This window comes from Terrapene carolina, unplaced genomic scaffold (genome assembly GCF_002925995.2).
Source record: "Terrapene carolina triunguis isolate 2854851 unplaced genomic scaffold, T_m_triunguis-2.0 Scaffold517, whole genome shotgun sequence".
Classification (NCBI taxonomy): Eukaryota; Metazoa; Chordata; order Testudines; family Emydidae; genus Terrapene; species Terrapene triunguis.
The window spans coordinates 715,916-733,369 of NW_020664868.1; the positions used below are offsets into that span (position 1 = coordinate 715,916).

General features: G+C 63.3%; 1 protein-coding gene across 1 annotated transcript; it reads right to left on the minus strand.

Moving 5' to 3' along the window:
- Positions 1 to 1,335: 1,335 nt before the first annotated feature.
- PRSS16 (serine protease 16) lies at positions 1,336 to 9,328 on the minus strand. The gene is made up of 12 exons (XM_026658907.2): positions 9,079 to 9,328; positions 7,207 to 7,385; positions 6,897 to 6,996; positions 6,471 to 6,600; positions 5,797 to 5,920; positions 5,130 to 5,207; positions 4,900 to 4,947; positions 4,071 to 4,343; positions 3,019 to 3,160; positions 2,469 to 2,648; positions 2,198 to 2,343; positions 1,336 to 1,762 (listed from the first exon to the last, which is right to left on the minus strand). The coding sequence occupies exons 1-12, from the start codon at positions 9,140 to 9,142 to the stop codon at positions 1,700 to 1,702; spliced, it is 1,527 nt and encodes a 508-aa protein (XP_026514692.1). The 5' UTR covers positions 9,143 to 9,328; the 3' UTR covers positions 1,336 to 1,699.
- Between the last annotated feature and the right edge of the window lie 8,126 nt (positions 9,329 to 17,454).

A 17,454-nucleotide genomic window follows, 5' to 3' on the forward strand; every position in this document is an offset into this window, starting at 1 on the left:
GAAACTGAGCGGTGGGATGGAGGGGAAGGCCTTATAAACCAAGCGGGTGAAAGAGCTGATTGGCTAGATGAACCGTCAATAGCCTAGACGCAGGGGAGGGACTTCCCTTCTCCACAAAGGGTTCTGGGTAGGGAAGCCCTTTATATAACCCGTGCTGGGCCCGCCTAGGGAGTGGGCATGGACAGGACCTGTAGGATGGAAGATCCCGGGCCTGTTATGAGCTATCCGGGGCACTTTGGACGGGGAAATGGACGGATGGGATGAGACGGAGAAGGAGCCCATCGTGTTCTTTGGTTTGGGGTTTTGTTCCCTCCCACCCCCCGCCACTTTAAAATAAAACGTGTTGGTCCTTTTCTTTTCTTCTTGCCCCAACTTCTCTGAACTGGGCCTTGCCGATGTGTTTGGAGAGTTTGGCGCCCGCGTTCTGCCCCACCTGGTCCCGCCCCGGGAACTGAGTGGACGAGAGAGCATTGAACGTGATACTTCTTGCGCGGCATTTCTGCCGTCGCCTTTCTCACGAGTCACGTGCAGCGAAGAGAAATCAATGGGGGTCACAGGGCATTGTCCTCCCATGTAAAGGGGGCAGAGGAGAGATATTTTTTTTTCTGGTAGGGGGGCGCATGCTGTCTCTCCCTATGGGGGAGGGCACAGCCCCTTCCTCCTGGGGGGGGGGAGACCTGATTCTGGAGTGAGTTCTGCCATCCTGTTACGGGGGAGAGCCCCCGGTCCCCAGCTCTGCCGTTGCGTCCAGAGAGGTAGGTGCAGAGAGGGGCATTGGGGGGTGGCAATGGGAGAGGATGTCTCCATGAGAAACTGGGTGTGATTCTCAGTCACGCCTGGGCCCCCTGCACCCCTCTTGCAGCATAGCAGGACAGAAACAGATCGAGAATTGTGGGAAGGGACGCATGGGGCTCCCCCAGCTGCGGTAGAGTTGGGGTGACGGTCCTGAACACACCCTGCTCCCAGACCCAGCAGAGAGGGTGGACCTGCAGTGTGGCCAGAGCGCACTGCACTGTGGCTATTCTCTGCCCCCCAGGGCCCACAGGGGGCGGAGTTCAAGCTAGAGCAGCCCCAAGGCTGCTGTAACTGACACAGGGTCCAGAATACGGGGAGCGCAAAGGAGATTTAGGAGCAGGCCCCACGCTGGTCCCCTGGTCCATACTGAAGCAGCGAGAACCTGCCCTGCGGGGTATCCCTAGGGGCTCTGCACACCCTGGTCCTGATCCTGGCGGTTGGAGCCTTGTCAGACAATACGATTTACACAATCAGACCCAGCAACAGGCTGAACCTGCTTCGTTCGCCTCGGTCGCTGCCACAAAGGAGCCGACGGCTTCACAGAAACGTCTAAAAAAACCATCTTTCATTGGATAAAAGAATTAAAGGATCCAAACCAACGCAGCAGGGGGATGAAACTGTCCCCAGAAAATTCCCAGGGGTTTGGCTGGCCCCAGCGCAGCAGATTTCTCAGCCCCCCCTTTGTCCCCGGATCATGATTTGTTGTGTGTGGCGGCAGCAGCTGTGAGGCCCCATCGCGGTGCCGTTGTGCTGGTTGCTGGACGAATGCCGAGCAGAAAGCTGGCCCCTGCTCCGACCAGCTGGCAATCAACGTAAATCTCTGCTGGAAGGAAGATCTCGCCGCGTCCCTCCGCGGGCGAAGTCCGCGCAGCGTCGGCGGGCGAACGGCTTCACGCCCGGAGACTCAGGGGGCCAAAGGCGCCTTCCTTGCCAAGCTCAACCAGTCGCCAACGTGGTAGTCGATCCGCTGTGGAAGTGGGGAAGGGGACACAGGGAGAGAGCTGGAGGGACCCCGCCAGGATACGGAGATCCCACTCCACCGGGCCCCTCATGCTGCCGAGGGGCTTCGGGTGACACTCAGCTCAAAGCCCAGGTCCTGCACGTCGGGGGGCATTTCACACTCAGGTGTGGGACCAGCCCCCTGAGAACCCCCCCACCCCCAACGCAGGGACCGCTCCACCCCCCACCTGGCATAACGGCTCTGCACCCACTGGCATAGGGGGCAGATCAGGGGCATGGCTGGAGCCCACTGGCTCTGGCTATTCCCTGCCCCCCAGGTCCTTCACGGGGTGGAGTGTGCGTTAGAGCAGCCCTGGGGGCAGGGGGAGTCACTGGAACTTAACAAGAGGTTCTGGGGTTCGAGTCTGGGTTGGTTCCGATTCCGTCCCCGCTGGGCTCTTACCTCCCGGGCCAAGACGAGGGGCAGGGGGTCGGAGGGCCTGGAGGGGTTCATGTTGGCGCAGTGGGAGGTCCCGTTGATGAGGATGGCCAGCTCCGAGCGCGACTGGTTCTTCAGGACGCTCAGGGCATGCCAGGGGTCGATGTCGCCTGGGCGGGGGCGAGAGGAAAGGGCGCTTAGCTCCGGCGGGGCACGGGGAGGCGATGCCAGGCCCGGCCCGCGAGCCCGATCTCGCCGACCGCCCCCTCCCCAGCTGCCGCCCCCCCATCCGTACCATTCACAAAGAGGATCCTGCTGGCCTTGGGGTGGTCGGCCCCGTAGTACTCGTTGGTGAAGGTCACCGCCTCCCCGACGCGCTCGGGGCCGATGCCGAACACCTGGGAGCAGAGGTCGAGCTGGGCCGATAGCGTCAGGAGACGGGAGAAGGGGCAGGTGGTGTCTTCGCAGGTCTGGTCTGGAGCCGGGGGAGGGGGGAGACGTCAGCACCGTGGCTCTTTGGGGTGCGCCCCCCACCGAGACGGACAAAGAAAGGGGGCAATCAGGGGGGAGAGGGGAGTCAGGGCAAAGGGGAAGGGGATTCTCTCTTGAGGCTGCGAGACGCAGCCGGACCCCGCGGTCGCTCTGCGTCTCGACCTCCCCAGCCTGACGCCCCCATTTCCTGTCGCCCCGTCTTGGGGCAGGGACTGAGGGGGGACTTTAAGCCCCATTTGTTCTCCCCAGATTCTGCCCCAGCCCCCTGGAGTGGGGGATCGCATGGGGGGCAGCAGGAGGGACCGACCCCCCCCCCCCCCCCCCCCACACACACACACACGCAGCCAGCTTACAGTATCCGAACTCGGTGCAGGTCTGGAAGTACCACTGCCGCTCGCCCACGCCGCTGAGCGTCAGGTTCGCTCTCCGCAGCTCGGCCAGGGCGCGTTGGTGCGAGTTCTCCATGCAGGGCAGCGCCATGCTCTCCAGGAACCCCTGTCACAGGAGGAGACGCACGGGAGGGTCAGCCAGGGCCACCCCCGCCCCTCAGCCCCGGGAGGGACCCATCTGGCTCCGTCTCCAGCGGCTCTGGCACATGGGACGGGGCTCCCCTTTGTTGTTACAACAGATTGACAGGAGGGGGCGCCCGCAGCAAACTGGCGAGGGGGCAGGACCCCTCTGCTTGTAGCTGACCAGGGAGAAACTGGGCTCCCCCCTTCCTTTAGCCCCTCGGGAGGGCTGTACCCCCCACCACGGTGCATCATGGGAGATGTAGTTCCAATGCTTCATTCTCCTATGGACTAGGCTTCCCAGCTGGATTTCATCTCCCATGATTCACAGCGGTCACTGCCTCCCCTCCCAAGACTGCAGTGCCTCATGAGAGACGTAGGCCCAGTGCGCCATACCCCCACCTCCCCACCCACCCACACAAGTTGGGCTTCCCAGCTGGACTTCATCTCCCATGATGCACTGCAGCCACCACCTGCCCCCCCCCCCCAGGCCACAGTCCATCATGAGAGATGTAGTTCTGGTTCCTTGTTCTTTATTGGCTGGACTTTCCAGCTGAACTTCATTTCCCATGATGCACAGAGGCCACTGCCATGAGGCACCACCTTCCTCCTCCCCCAGATTGTGGTGCATCATGGGAAATGTAGTTCCAGTGCCTCATGCCCCCACTCTCCTCTATGGACCAGCCTTCCCAGCCAGACCTCATCTCCCATGATGCTCTGCAGCCACCACCTCTCCGCCACGAGACTGTGGTGCATCATGGGAGATGTAGTCCAAGCAGGAAGCCTGGCCCACAGAGGAGAACCCCGGCTCAGCAGTGACGGTCACTGGCCCCTGTGGGCAGCGAGCACGCGGGGTCGGCCCGGGGCGGCCCCCCCCCCCCCCCCCCCCGCCTTACATTATTGACGGCGATGAGTTTCTGGTAGGGGGACCCCAGGCCCGTGTCGGTCATGATGCTGCAGAGCTTGGCCACGGTGCCGCCCTGGAATCCCTCGTTGTTGTACTGCACAGCGCCCATGAAGATGTCGGCCAGGTTGCTGGCGAGCTCCCCGCGGTCGTCGGGCTCCGTCAGGGGCCCGCAGGAGCGGAAGTCCTTCCCCAGCTCGGCCAGCCGCCCGGCGTGCAGCCTCTGGTCCAGGGCGGAGAAGGCCTGGGCCACGGCCTCGCGACACTGCGGGGGGAAAGGAGAGGCACTCGCTTGCCAGGGCGTTCGCGGCTGCAGGGGACTTTGTCTGGTGGGTTAGATGTGGGGGCTGGGAGCCAGGGGGGCTGGGTTCTATCCCCAGGTCTGGGAGGGGAGTGGGGTCCAGTGGTTAGAGCGGGGGCAGGGAGTCAGGACTCCTGGGTTCTCTCCCCAGCTCTGGAAGGGGAGTGGGGTCTAGGGGCTGGGAGTGGGGGTGGGCTGGAAGCCAGGACTCCTGGGTTCTCTCCCTGGCTGTGGGAGGGTACAGGGCCTAATTCTCCTCTCATTGACACTGGTGCCAGCCAGGAGCAGCTCCTCACATGCCAACGGAAGGACACTGGTGTGAGCGGGCCCAGAACGGGCCCAGTGGGGCCGGGTGTCGGAGCTGGGGGGCGGAGAGCCCTAGACGTCAGAGATGGGCCCCGCACACCAGCTCTCTCGGAGCGTCTGATGCAATGCCAGGGGCGGGGAGGGGACGGGACACACGAATCTCTGGGATTTCCCCCCGCGGGACCCCAGAACCCGCCCCGAGCCATTCACCCACCTGGGCAGAGCCCCCTACCACCGGGTCCGACAGACTCGCCGCCACCACCTGGAGGAAAGACAGACACGATGCGAGGGGTTAACGCAGCCGCCTGCTGGGAAGGCACCGACAGCCAGGGTACAGCCGTCAGGGGGAGGGGGGGAGAGCTGCTCTGAGGACACCTCCCTCCCCCAGGTGAAAGGGGGGGTATGGAAGCTGCCCCCCCCCCCCCGCGGGCGCCGCCCGCTCACCTGGTTGTAGCTGGTGAAGTCCAGCTGGGCCCGCACCGGGGCGGAGGACGCGACGGCGGCGAAGACCAGGTGGGGGAACTAGGAGAGGAGAGAGAGGAGGGGGAGATGGAGAGACACCGGCTCCGCCATCGCTCCCTCTGCCTGGCGGGAAAATCCATCCCCCCTTCCCGCGACCCCACAGGAGCAGGGGGATGGGTGGGGGCAGGGCTCCCCTGGGGCGAGGGGGTTCTAGGGTGGACCCCAGGACTGGCTCAGTCCCCCCTGCTGAGACCTCCCTCCTCAAACCCACTAGACCCCACATCCCTGCCACAGCTGGGAATAGAACCCAGGAGTTGGGTCCCCAGCCCCCCGCCCTTTATCTTGCCCCCCAGCTCTACCGCACTAGACCCCCTCCTGTCCCCTCTGCGAGCTGAGGACAGAACCCAGGAGTCCTGGCTCTCAGCCCCCTGCTCTGATCGCTAGACCCCAGGCTAGCGCCGTCTGCGTCCCCCTCTAGTGGCTGGATCCTGTATCCTCTCTCATGGTCCAGCTCCCGGCTATACGCCAGCGACGTGGCACCGGTCTGTGCTTTCAGATCCCGAGGACGTGGGTTCGATGCTGGCGGGGGTGGGGGGTTCCAGCAGAACCCCACGCACTGACAGACCCCCGGTGCCTCCCAGGCCGGTACCTTGAGCCTGAACCAGGCGGCGAGGGAGCCGGGGTAGGAGCCCCCGAAGCAGATCCAGGTGTTGTTCCGTGTCAGGTTATACTTCTGAGTGACGAAGAGGTGGAAGGAGGCCAGGTCAGCCAGGCTGCGACGGGACCGAGGGGGAGGGACCGAGAGAAAACCCCACACTGGTGAGCTGAGCACAGAGCTGGGACCCCGGGGTTCCCCCAACCCGTGTGACTCGCTGTCAGACCCCTGGGAGGGAGTCAGTGTAATCATCCCCATTTCACAGAGGAGAAACTGAGGCACAGAGTGGGGCCGTGAATTGCCTGAGGTCAGAGAGCAAGCCTTTGGCATAGCCGGGATAGAACCCAGGAGTCCTGGCTCCCAGCCCCACTCCCGCTCTAACCCGCTAAGCCCCACTCCCCTCCCAGAGCTGGGGACAGAACCCAGGAGTCCTGGCTCCCAGCCCCCCCGCTCTAACCACTAGCCCCCACTCCCCTCCCAGAGCTGGGGAGAGAACCCAGGAGTCCTGGCTCCCAGCCCCCCTGCTCTCACTACTAGACCCCACTCCCCTCCCAGAGGCGGGATAGAACCCAGGCGTCCTGGCTTCCAGCCCCGCTGCTCTAACCGCTTGGGCACCCCCCGATACTGAGCGCAGCGTGCCCCGCCCCCGCCCCGCCCAGGGGACTCACGCCTGCTGGCTGGATAGGAACCGGAGGCTGGCGTCCTGCAGGCCGTCTGGGTTGATGCTGGCGCCGTAGAAGCGATGCTCCAGGGCCACAGCCAGCGCGCCGTATTTCTGAGCCATCTCCATGTGGTGCCCTGGCACCAACGCCGGTGTTAGGGGCATGGGAGCCTGGCAGGTGCTGAGCCCCCTCTACCCGGTCACCCTATTGTGGGCACCTCTCCCAGGTCCTTCCCCACTCCCCTGAGCCAGGGGGCCAGATGGGAGCCAGCGCCCCCTAGAGGGGACAGGCCCCGGGCCCCATTCCCCACTCCCTGGGGCAGCCAGTCCCCGCCCTGGGGCCAGATTGGGGCCAGCGCCCCCCAGAGGGGACAGGCCCCTGCCCCATTCCGTGCCCCCCGAGCCAGCCAGCCCCTGCCCTGGCCCCACTTACCCGCCAGCACAGAGAACTGCGACAGGGAGCTCTCGCCCCCGATGTACAGGAAGACGGGCCCGGCCAGGCGGTGCCAGAACTCCTCATTGATCCAGAACCTCTGCGGGGGGAGAACAGGGGCCGGTGGGTGCGAGGCGGCAGGACCCTGCCCGGGGCAGCTCGGGGAGCCCCAGCGGGCGGGCGGGCGGGCGGGGGGGGTCAGCGCACAGGGCAGGTGCACGCGTTTCACGTGGGGGTGTGCACACCTGTGCACCTCTGGCCGCTGGCACCGCCCTGGCAAGGCCGGGGGGATCCGCTCGGGCTGTCTCACCTGGTTGAAGGTCTGCCCCTGCTGCCGATCGAAGTGGTCGAGGGGCTGGCGCAGGGCGCCCTCGCTGGGGGAGCGCCAGGGTGCCGGGCGCAGCAGCCGCCTCCGGGAGACCGTCTCCTTCATGGCCTGCACCTCGCGCGCCCGCAGCACCTGCTGCTTCAGCAGCCGGAAGTTGCGCCCTGGGGGCAAAGGGAGGCGGGGGTGGGGGGGCCGGTTGTGATCCAGGCCCCCCCCACCCCAGGCAGGGCGGACCCAGCACCACTTCCCGGCTGGCAGGGACTCGGTGGGCCTCAGCCCCCGTGGGTCAAAGGAGCCAAACCCATCGGCCAAGCTGGCTTCGGCCGGCCCTGAATGGGTCCGGGGCACTGAGCTGCCCCCTAGAACAGAGTCTAAGCAGGGCAGTGGGCAGGCGCATGGGGGCAGGGGTCCGTGTGCGTGTTGGGGGGGATCTTTGCCCAGTTCCCTTTCCTTGGGCACAGGCGAAGGAATCTAGTCTCCAGGGGTCTCTGTCCATCGGTCGGGCTAAAATTGCATTTGAAGAAGTGAAACCATTTAGCTCAGCAGAAGGGGGGGCGGACAGGTCACGCCCCGGGCTGCTTCCTGGGGGGGTCACATGCAACCCCCACCGAGAAATGCCCCCACCGCTGCTTCCAAGAAGCCAGGCTCAGCAGAATGTGATAGGCAAAAGCTTCCCGCAACGCGCTGGCTACAGAACCCACTCTCCTTCAGAGCTGGGGATGGAACCCAGGAGTCCTAGCTCCCAGCACCCCCTGCTCTAACCACTAAACCCCACTCCCCTCTCGGAGCCAGGGAGAGAACCCAGGAATCCTGGCTCCCAGCCCCCCTGCTCTAACCACCAGCCCCCACTCCCCTCTCGGAGCCAGGGAGAGAACCCAGGAGTCCTGGCTCCCAGCCCCCCCTGCTCTAAGCACTAGACCCCACTCCCTTCCCAGAGCCAGGGAGAGAACCCAGGAGTCCTGGCTCCCAGCCCCCCCGCTCTAAGCACTAGGCCCGCTCTCTAGCAGGAACATGAGTACAGGTTGTGATCCCAGCAGGGAGGGACAGGCCCAAACAGGTATCCAGGCTTTCCAAAATCTTGCCTCCAGGCTGCTAAACAATGGAGATCCGACCTGCCCCTCCCCGCACCACTTCACCTCAACTGGGTGTGAACGCCAGAGCCTAACAATGGGGCCATTGAACACTGATCTCATCAGGGTCTGCTTGGCCTCATTGTGAGTCCGCCCTGCAAGCCCCCCATACTGCTCCCCCTCCCCCTTCGCAGCGACCCATTTCTCCCGAAGGATCCCAACGCACTTTGCAGACCGTGCATGCACCCAATTCGCTTAGCTCGGCGCCAAAACGCAGCCGCCTCTGGGGTGAGGCCCAGCGGCTGTTAACACGCTCGCTCAGCAGGGAGACGCAGCCCCCTCTGAGACGGAACGTGCCCCCCGTTTAAACAGGGATCCCTCACTCGGCACAGACATGCAGCCACCTCTGGGGGCTGGGACGCAGCAGCTGTTTATACAGGGATCCCCCAGCGCCGAGATGCAGCCACCTCTGGGGTGGAGCGCGGGGGCTGTTTATACAGGGACCCCTCGCCCGGTGCCGAGATGCAGCCACCTCTGGGGTGGGGCACAGGGGGGCTGTTAAACAGGAACCCCACAGGATGAATTTAGGGAGGCAGAACATTATCCTCAACAGGCCACTGAGGTGACATCCCCCCATGCCGGAGCAGCCCTGACCCGGCTTTCCCATCCCGCCGGGCAGACCGTAAACACGACTCTCTCCCTGCGGCGTCTGTACAGCGCCTAGCACCGTGGTGCCCGGCGGCTCACAGGGGGCTACGTCCATCCAGATCATTAACCGGCTCACCTGCCTCCGCTAGGATCAGCAGCGACAGGAGCAAACCCAGGGCCCAGGGAACCGGCCGCCCCATCTTCAGCGCAGCTCTCAGACAGCTTCCTGGTCGCCTAGCCGGAAAACTTCCTGCCGGAGGCCGAGGGTCCACACACAGAGCTGGCAGAGAGACCGGCTTCCTAATCCGTTCCCCAGCTAGCCCCACAGTCACTAAACCCGCTTCTTCCCCTGGCCCCTCACATGATCGACTGCCCTTGCCCCTGGCCTGGCCCCACAGCGAGTCAAGGGGTGGGGCCGGGGAAGGGAAGAGGGTGTGAACTTTCACTTTGCAGGCAGCACCCGCCCCCTCTGGTGCAAGGGCCGGCCCTTCTGTATCTGAGAGCCCCAGGATACCCCTCCAACCTCTGTGCAGGGGCTGCCGGAGGTGTTTGGGGGGATTGAACCCCAATCCACCCCCCTGCTGTAGGCACGAGACCCCCCCTTCACAAAACAGGGCACAGAACCCAGGAGTCCTGGCCCCCGATGTAACCACCAGACCCTGCAATTTCTTCAAATCTAGCCCAGGCCCAGGATTTCAGTGGATTTTACTGACGTGGGAAGTTTGTGGAATCTGGTTTTTTCCCCGTCGTAAAGGTCATTCAGGACAAAGCACCCAGAGGCTAAACTGCTTCCCGGACCCGCTTTCTAACGGGGTTTTGGCTCATACCCTTAGTGGTGGCTTTGGTGTGAATTCCCAGAAAGCCGCACACGGGGGCCGGACAGCAAGTGCCGTCTGCCTGGGGCCGACGGGCTGCGTTTCTCACCCGCAGAGGCTGCGTGGAAGTTGTAACCTCTAGGCAGAAATCAACCCTTAGCCCACGGAGCAGGGGCTGGGGCTTTCAGAGTAAGCCACACAATTAGATACATCATTAATTGTCTTTAAATATTCACACGACTCAGTCGTTCGGTCTGAGTCATTCATCGCTCCGCTTCGTTACCAGCAAACACAGCCTGTGCCTGAGATTTTACTGAGTTTGACCCACACAGGAAGTTTGAGCAATGCGTGTTATTCCGCCGCTTAGATCCCTCAGACCAAGACAAGACGGACACGGAGGCTACATTTCGCAAGGGGCCCCATTTCCAGTGGCTCAGTCGTAACCTGCAAACGGCTGACCCGATTTCTCTGTGACTTCTCCAAATAATCCAGCCGGCAGCCAAAGAGGAACTGCTGGGTGCTGCGGGGGGAGAGGAGATACACGGCGCTTTCCCTCCTGGAAGTGCCAACGGCTGGAAATTAAAGCCGGACAAAATTCCGCTTAGAAAGAAGGCCCACGTTTTTACCGGGGGTGGGGTGGGGTGGTGGTTACCGTCAGAAGAACTTACCCCGGCATTCTCCACCTGGTGATTTCTTCAGACACTTTAGTCCGAGTGACACAAGGTCTGGGACTCGGCTCCGGGGTGACGGTGACATTCTCCGGCCTGGACGGGAGGATCTCATGGACCCTTCTGCCCGTAAATATATTAAAATGCAAAAACCGAACTGGAGGCTGGCGCTTCTTTAATATTTTCCCTGGTCGGTCAACCCTAGCGCCAGGTTTGATACAAACCCAGAGAGACCCGGAGCCGCTGGGACGGGCGCGGGGTCTCCGTAACCTCAAATACCAGCCCAAATGTCCAGATTTCCTCGGTGCGGTTCGGCAGCTTTCAGGCCCACAGGCCTTGTTGCCAGAGCCAGGCCTCGGGAAGCAGATCCCAGCGCTGGCAGCCCGCCTGGGAGACCTTCTCCACGCCCGCCCGGGGTGACCCAGGCGCCAGGTTTATCCAGCTGTTTGCTGGGTTGCGTCAATTTCACGTCGGTTTCTAGTCAGTGTCACTGCAAGAGCCATTGTTATTGGCTGGTGGTGTTGCAGTGTTGTGTGGACTGGCCCCGGGAGGGCCCCTGCAAACACGACCTTTGTTTAAAATCGCCTCCTTTGGAATCGTTTATAAAAGTGGCTTTTTAGGAATTCCCCCTCCCCCGACATTTTGGGGCCAAATTTCACCTTGACGGTTTCCCTTTGAAACAGCGGCTCTTTTCCAGCCCAGAGGGGGGTGCATTTCGTTGGTGGGTGACGAGGCTGAGAACCGTTCTGGCCACCTTTGCTAGGAAGGGAAGGGTCGGTTTGAAACACGAGTTGGGTTTGATTTTAAAGTCGCTCCAGGGGGAATGAGAGCTGGGAGCGCTGGCCAGTAGATGTCACCAGATCTCTTCGGGACAGCCACAGAACTATGGGGCCAGATCCCAACCTGCCTGTGTGTGTCCGGAACGGGCCCTGGTGCTTTTCATCGCTGGGTCAAAGGGCTGATCCCGCCCAGATCGGCAAAAAACAAACCCAGTTCCGAGCCGACAGCCTCTCGTGAAACGAGTTTGCTTGGCCTCAGCCCACGGCCAGGCACAGCGGCACTTCCCCGTCCATGCAGTTAAGCCGCCGCTCTGAGAGGCAGGAGCGGGGAGGACGGAAGAATTCTTCTGTTGCCCTGGCCGTGTCCACACCAGGGATTAGGTGGATCCAATTTTTAAGTGTCGGCCTTGTCTCCAAATACCCCCCTGCCGCCCCGGTGCTCCCAGGAGACCCTACAATAACAGGCATGCTCAGCCCCAGGGCTCACCGGCAGCCCTTCCATAATAAACACAGCACAAAAACAAGAGCGCTCACAGGCAACCCTACAAAAACAAGCCCACATACCCAGCCCTGCCAGGTGACCCTCCATAAACAAACCCCTATACACAGCCTGCACTCTCACCCCCAGCCCTACAATAACAAACAAGCCCCTGCACACAACCTATAGGCAACCCCCTGCGCCGGCTTGGTCTAGTGGCTGGTCTCAGGCCTACAGTGGGTTATGGGGACTGGGACTGGCGCTCAGCCGTCCGTGATCCCTGTGCCAGACTGGCGGACACGGTGGATTTACACTCTTCTGGGCTTAGCTTTGCAGCAAAGCATTGTGGGGGACGTACACCTTCCCCGCGGCTCAGCAAGGATCCGCGGGCTGCCCCCGCGCAAAGCATGCTGGGTAACAGAACATGCACATTGACCATCAGGAGTTTCGCTTTGCAGCCTGTTCTCTTCACCCAGGCACCCGGGCGGCTGCTCGGAAGCAGCTCGGTCTCAGGTGGGGCAAAGGCCACAAGGAAACGCTCCTGGCGGGAGAGCCCAGACTGCGTCCGTCCGTCCGTCTGCGCGTCTCTTCCGAAAGCGGCGGCGCTGAACCGCACGCACACGGGCGGCCTGTCTCTTTAAGAGATTTAAAGGGGCAGCGCACAGACGACCCAAATGGACTCGCCAAATGCATGCGGCCAAGGCGGGCGAGGGCCCGTTGATCCAAACTCGGACGCTGGCCCCGGATCAGAGCAGCCCCAAGTGGGGCCAGCTCCAGGGGTCCCCGACTCTGCCTCAGGGTCCCAGCTGAGAATGACCCGCAGCCCCCTGCCAGCCCAGCCCCGGGCTCCCCCCACTCCCCAGCTCTGCTGGTGCCCCTCACTCCCGACCCGCAGCCCCTGCCAGCCCAGCCCCGGGCTCCCCCCAGCCCAGCTCTGCCGGTGCCCCTCACTCCCGACCCGCAGCCCCCCACCATCCCACACAGTGCAGGCTGGGCAGGGGGGTCCCCTTTGTTTGGCTCACTCACCCTCCTTATCCACTTCATTAGAAATTTTAAACCAAGCTTAACCTTCTTTCCCTCATCCACCCCCCGCATCTCCTCCTCCCCCCATGAACCGAGCGCTGTTCCTTGGTTCACCTTTGCAAGGTTTCCAGCTCGGGCGTCGTCTCCTCCCATCTGTCCCCGGGGATCAGGGCAGATTAGAGTCCAATCTGTCTGTCTAGTTCGCTGCTTTAAAACCTGCTGACAGGTTCGGAGATTAAATTTACCAACCTCTCCCCCGCCCCCCCGCCCCCCATGTGCTCCTTCCCTCCCCACCCCCGGCCTCCGCCCGCCCCGGGGTCGCGGGATGAACCTGCGTGGGACCGGGGGGGGGGAATGCGGCTTCTTTTGGGGTCCCATGCCACTGCAGGGAGTGCAAGGCCCTGGCAGAGCTCGCGGGGTGGGGGGGGGGCTCTGTGCATGTGTCTGTCTGTCCCCTGGCAGAGCCGGGGTGAGTGTGTATCCTCATTCCGGGGGGCGGGGGGGGCTCCGACACACATCGCCGTTTGGCCATGCCTCAGTTTCCCTTTCTTAGCACTGTTCAGGTTGTGCCTTGGTTTCCCTGCTCCCAGCAGAGGTCTGGCTCTCAGTGTCCCCTAGCTGAACCAGGCGTCTCTGCTCCCAGCAGGATTTCTTTTGGCTACAGACTCCCTCCGCACTGACTCAGTTTCCCCAGTCAGGGCAGACAGCGCGCTCGCCCCTTGGCCCTGAGCTTGGCCTCAGTGGGTTTGCACGTGAGCCCTCTGGGTCCAACCCTGTGTCATCAAGGGACGTAACTTCCCCCCCCCCCGCACCCCTGGGTCCCTGACCCTCGCTCCCCACCCTGCAGCAACCTCTCCCCGCTTCAACGCGGCTCCGCTCGTCCAGCCTCCCCGAGGGGAACTCTCGGTGCCGACGGTGCCGGGCATTCCTGTGCCATGGGACTGGGCTGAGACCTGGCAAACTTGCTTCACGCAGGGGCACCGAAAGACTGGAGTTAATAGCAGTCACATGGGACGCCCGCCTGACGTCTGCCAGGCCCGGCTGCGTGGGGACCAGCCTGCCCCAGGGGCAATTCACACAGTTCACAATTCACAGACCAGCTACCCCGGTGTAACCCAGCCCCCTCCATGGGGACAGCTGCCAAGCAGCCTCCCGCTCTGAGCTCCGGGGACACACGTCGGCTTCGCCCCCACGGGCCCACCTAGACCCCAGAAATCCACCGGCTGTTATTGGTGGTCAGCGGGGGCGTGTCCAGGGCCCCGACCTGGGATCAGGCCCAGCTTGTGCCAGGTGCTGTACAAATAACCCGAGCGCTGCCCCTGCTCCAAACTGCTCCCGGTCTAGAACTCCCTGCCCGTCTGTGCAGCGCCCGGCATGACGGGGCCCCGATCTCGGTCGGGGTCTGTGCAGCGCCCGGTGCGATGGGGCCCCGATCTCGGTCTCTGTCTGTGCAGCACCCAGCGCGACAGGGCCCTGATCTCAGCTGGGGTCTGGGCGGCGCCCAGCGTGACGGGGCCCTGATCTCGGCACAATGGATCTGAATCTGCTTCCTATTGGAGCCCATCATCGGCTAATTCCCTCCAAGCCCCCCCGTCTTGGGCCTAGCGTGACATGCCCCGGATGCAGGTTTCCGAGGGATTGGGGGTACCCCCCATGTGCAGATCTCCTGGAGGTTGGGGGTGCAGCTGTCCTGGGGTTCACACCCTCCCTGTGCAGCTCTCGGGGGGGTGGGGGGCTGAGCTACCCCCGCCCAGCGGCGCTGGAGGAGGCCGGGCTCGGCAGCTGTGGTACGTCCGCGGGGGATTTGCCAAGTGTGACCCACATTGCCCCAGCGCCCCCAGGCCTGGCGCGGGTCACATGGGCGCTGGCATCACCGGCTTAGAGCCGAGTGGATTTGCGATGTCGTTTGAGGGCGGATTTAGGGGTTAAAGGGAAATGGATTTTTTCAAAACACAACATTCATTACGGAGCTGAATTAAAGATGCTCTGGGAGCAGAGCAGAGAGCACAGGCCAGGCGGGAGGCGATGCCACCCACCCCCTCACCCGCCCCACTTCTCACCCAGACGGCTGCAGTGCAGGGACCTGGGCCGGGGCAATTTCCTGCTTCTGCTACACAAGCACAGAGGCGGGGCTGGGAGCCCGGACTCCTGGGTTCTCTCCGCAGCTCTGGGAGGGAAGTGGGGTCTAGTGGGTAGAGCGGGGGGGGGCTGGGAGCCTGGACTCCTGGGTTCTCTCCGCAGCTGTGGGAGGGGAGTGGGGTCTAGTGGGTAGAGCGGGGGGGGAGCTGAGAGCCTGGACTCCTGGGTTCTCTCCGCAGTTGTGGGAGGGGAGTGGGGTCTAGTGGGTAGAGCAGGGGGGAGCTGGGAGCCAGGACGCCTGGGTTCTCTCCGCAGCTCTGGGAGGGGAGTGGTGTCTAGTGGGTAGAGCAGGGGGGGAGCTGGGAGCCTGGACTCCTGGGTTCTCTCCGCAGCTCTGGGAGGGGAGTGGGGTCTAGTGGGTAGAGCAGGGGCTGGGGGGCCAGACCCCTGAACGCTGGGAATGGCCAACAGGGAACGGGTCACTCGATAACTGCCCTGTTCTGTTCATTCCCTCTGGGGCACCTGGCATTGGCCACTGTCGGAAGACAGGACACTGGGCTAGATGGACCTTTCGTCTGACCCAGGGGGGCCGTTCTTCTGTTCTGGGTTAGGGTGCAGGAGCTGTTTATACAGGGACCCCTTACCCAGCAATGAGACGCGGACCCTCTGGGGTGCAGCACGGGGGCTGTACGTACAGTGACCCCTCACCCAGCCCTGAGATGCAGCCACCTCTGGGGTGTGGCACGGGGGCTGATTAAGGTCCCACCGCATTTGTGAGAGGGAGTGTTGGTGTTTTGCCCCACTCCTAAGGGGATAATTCACATTGATGCAGACAGCTGGATTTGTAAGGTCCTGTCCGTGTCCAACCCTCCCCAGAAGCCAATGGACCGAATCCCTCCACCCCCGCAGGCACGGACCTGAGCCTCCTAGAACGTTAGCCAGTTTTAGCCAACGTCGTACAGAGCCGCTGCGACACATGGAATCATTTCTATGCCAGCAGAGCCCGGAGACCCCGGTCGAGATCAGGGCCCCGTTGTGCCGGGCGCTGCCCAGACCCCGGCCGAGATCAGGGCCCTGTCGCGCCGGGCGCTGCATGGACAGCAAGGAAGACCGACGCTGCCCCAAATAGGTCACAGTCCTAATAGACAAAGAGGATCATTCTCCCCATATTACAGATGGGGAAACTGAGGCCCAAAGCGGGGCAATGACTTGCCCAAGAAGCGTGTGACAGAGCTGGGAATTTAACCCAGATCTCCTGAGACCCAGGGCAGCCTTAACCACAATCCTCTGGGAGCAGGACTCCTGGGTTCTATAGCAGCTCTGGGAGGGGAGGGGGGCCTGGTGGTTAGAGCAGGGGGGCTGGGAGCCCGGACTCCTGGGTTCTGTCCCTGGCTCCACCATTGACTCCCTGGCATGACCCTTCCAGAAAAGAGCCCTTGAGTGTTTAACCCCCGTCTCCCGTGGCCGGTCTCTCTTGAATTAAAGCCGGTTCCCCAGGGTGCCCCGCGCCCGGCCCCCGGTGGCAGCTGTCAGCCGGCATCGTGGAACCAATTTGTCATCTCTCCCGGACTCCCTAATCCCCACTAATTCAGTTACCCAGCTGCGCAGGGGGCAGCGGCCCTAAGCCGATTGGGACATTTGCTAAATTAGATCAGTAAAAATAACAAATTGTGTGTGTGCGGCAGGTGGGCGGGCGGGCGCTCGGCCTGGCCCCGGGGCGCGCAGGGCCCTGCAGTGGGGAGATGGAAGAGGGGGGCCAAGGCGGGAAAGGTGATGAGATCCCGGCAGGAAGCGGCTGGGCCAGCCCGACCAGCGTCTCCAGGAGCGGTGCAGGATCGGGGGGGCCTCACACAGTGCGATGTGGGTCCCCCAAGTGTACAGTGGTAGACTGGGGGTCAGAGCTCTGCTGGACCCCTGCTGTCCTCCCACAGCGGGGCAGAGAACCCAGGAGTCCTGGATCCCAGCCCCCCCCCCCCCCCCTAACCACTAGACCCCCCTCCCTTCTCCGAGCCAGGAATAGGACCAAGGTGTTCTGGCTCCCAGCCCCCTCCCACCCAAAGCTGGGGAGACTTAGGCCAGTAACTTCCCCCTCTCTGTGCCTCAGTTTCCCCTTCCGCTCTCCCCACGCTCAGGCCCCCCGCCATGGCTCCCTGCCCTGCCGAGCCCCCAGATGGAGGAAGGGAAGGACAATTGGCCCCGTTTCACAGAGGCCTGGAGAGAAGGTGACTCCGGTCCAGAGCCTTAACTGCTAGGCCGCGCTGCCTGGCACAGCCCCTCCAGCCCTGCCTCATGCCCCAGCCCTGGAGAGCAGCCGCCCGTCTTGCCCCTGCTCCCACCCCCCTGCCACCCTGCTGGGCCTGCCTCCATCCCCCACGGCTCTACCGCCCCTGGGCCCGGGCCGTGAGCAGCAGGGACAGGACGGACCTCCCAGCCCCTCGCCCCCAAACTCTGGCTTCTGTCCCACCCCAATCAGCCCCGTTACAGGCCTGAACCCTGCCAGACGGCCTGGCCGGCCAGCCAGTGGGGAGTGGGAGCCAGGACACCTGGGTTCTATCCCTGGCTCTGGGAAAGGAGTGGGGGCTCAAGGTTAGAGCAGGGGGGCTGGAGTCAGGACTCCTGGGTTCTCTCCCCAGCTCTGGGAGGGGAGTGGGGTCTAGTGGGTTAGAACAG

What these genes read in the sequence shown, in the direction of transcription:
- PRSS16 (XM_026658907.2), bottom strand. Translation starts at nt 9,142, where the DNA reads ATGGGGCGGCCGGTTCCCTGGGCCCTGGGTTTGCTCCTGTCGCTGCTG. An exon ending in TGGTAGGGGGCTCTGCCCAG is followed by an intron (nt 4,344 to 4,899) that starts GTGGGTGAATGG and finishes TTCCCCCCGCAG; the next exon opens with TGTCGCGAGGCCGTGGCCCA. An exon ending in AACTCATCGCCGTCAATAAT is followed by an intron (nt 3,161 to 4,070) that starts GTAAGGCGGGGG and finishes CTCCTGTGACAG; the next exon opens with GGGTTCCTGGAGAGCATGGC.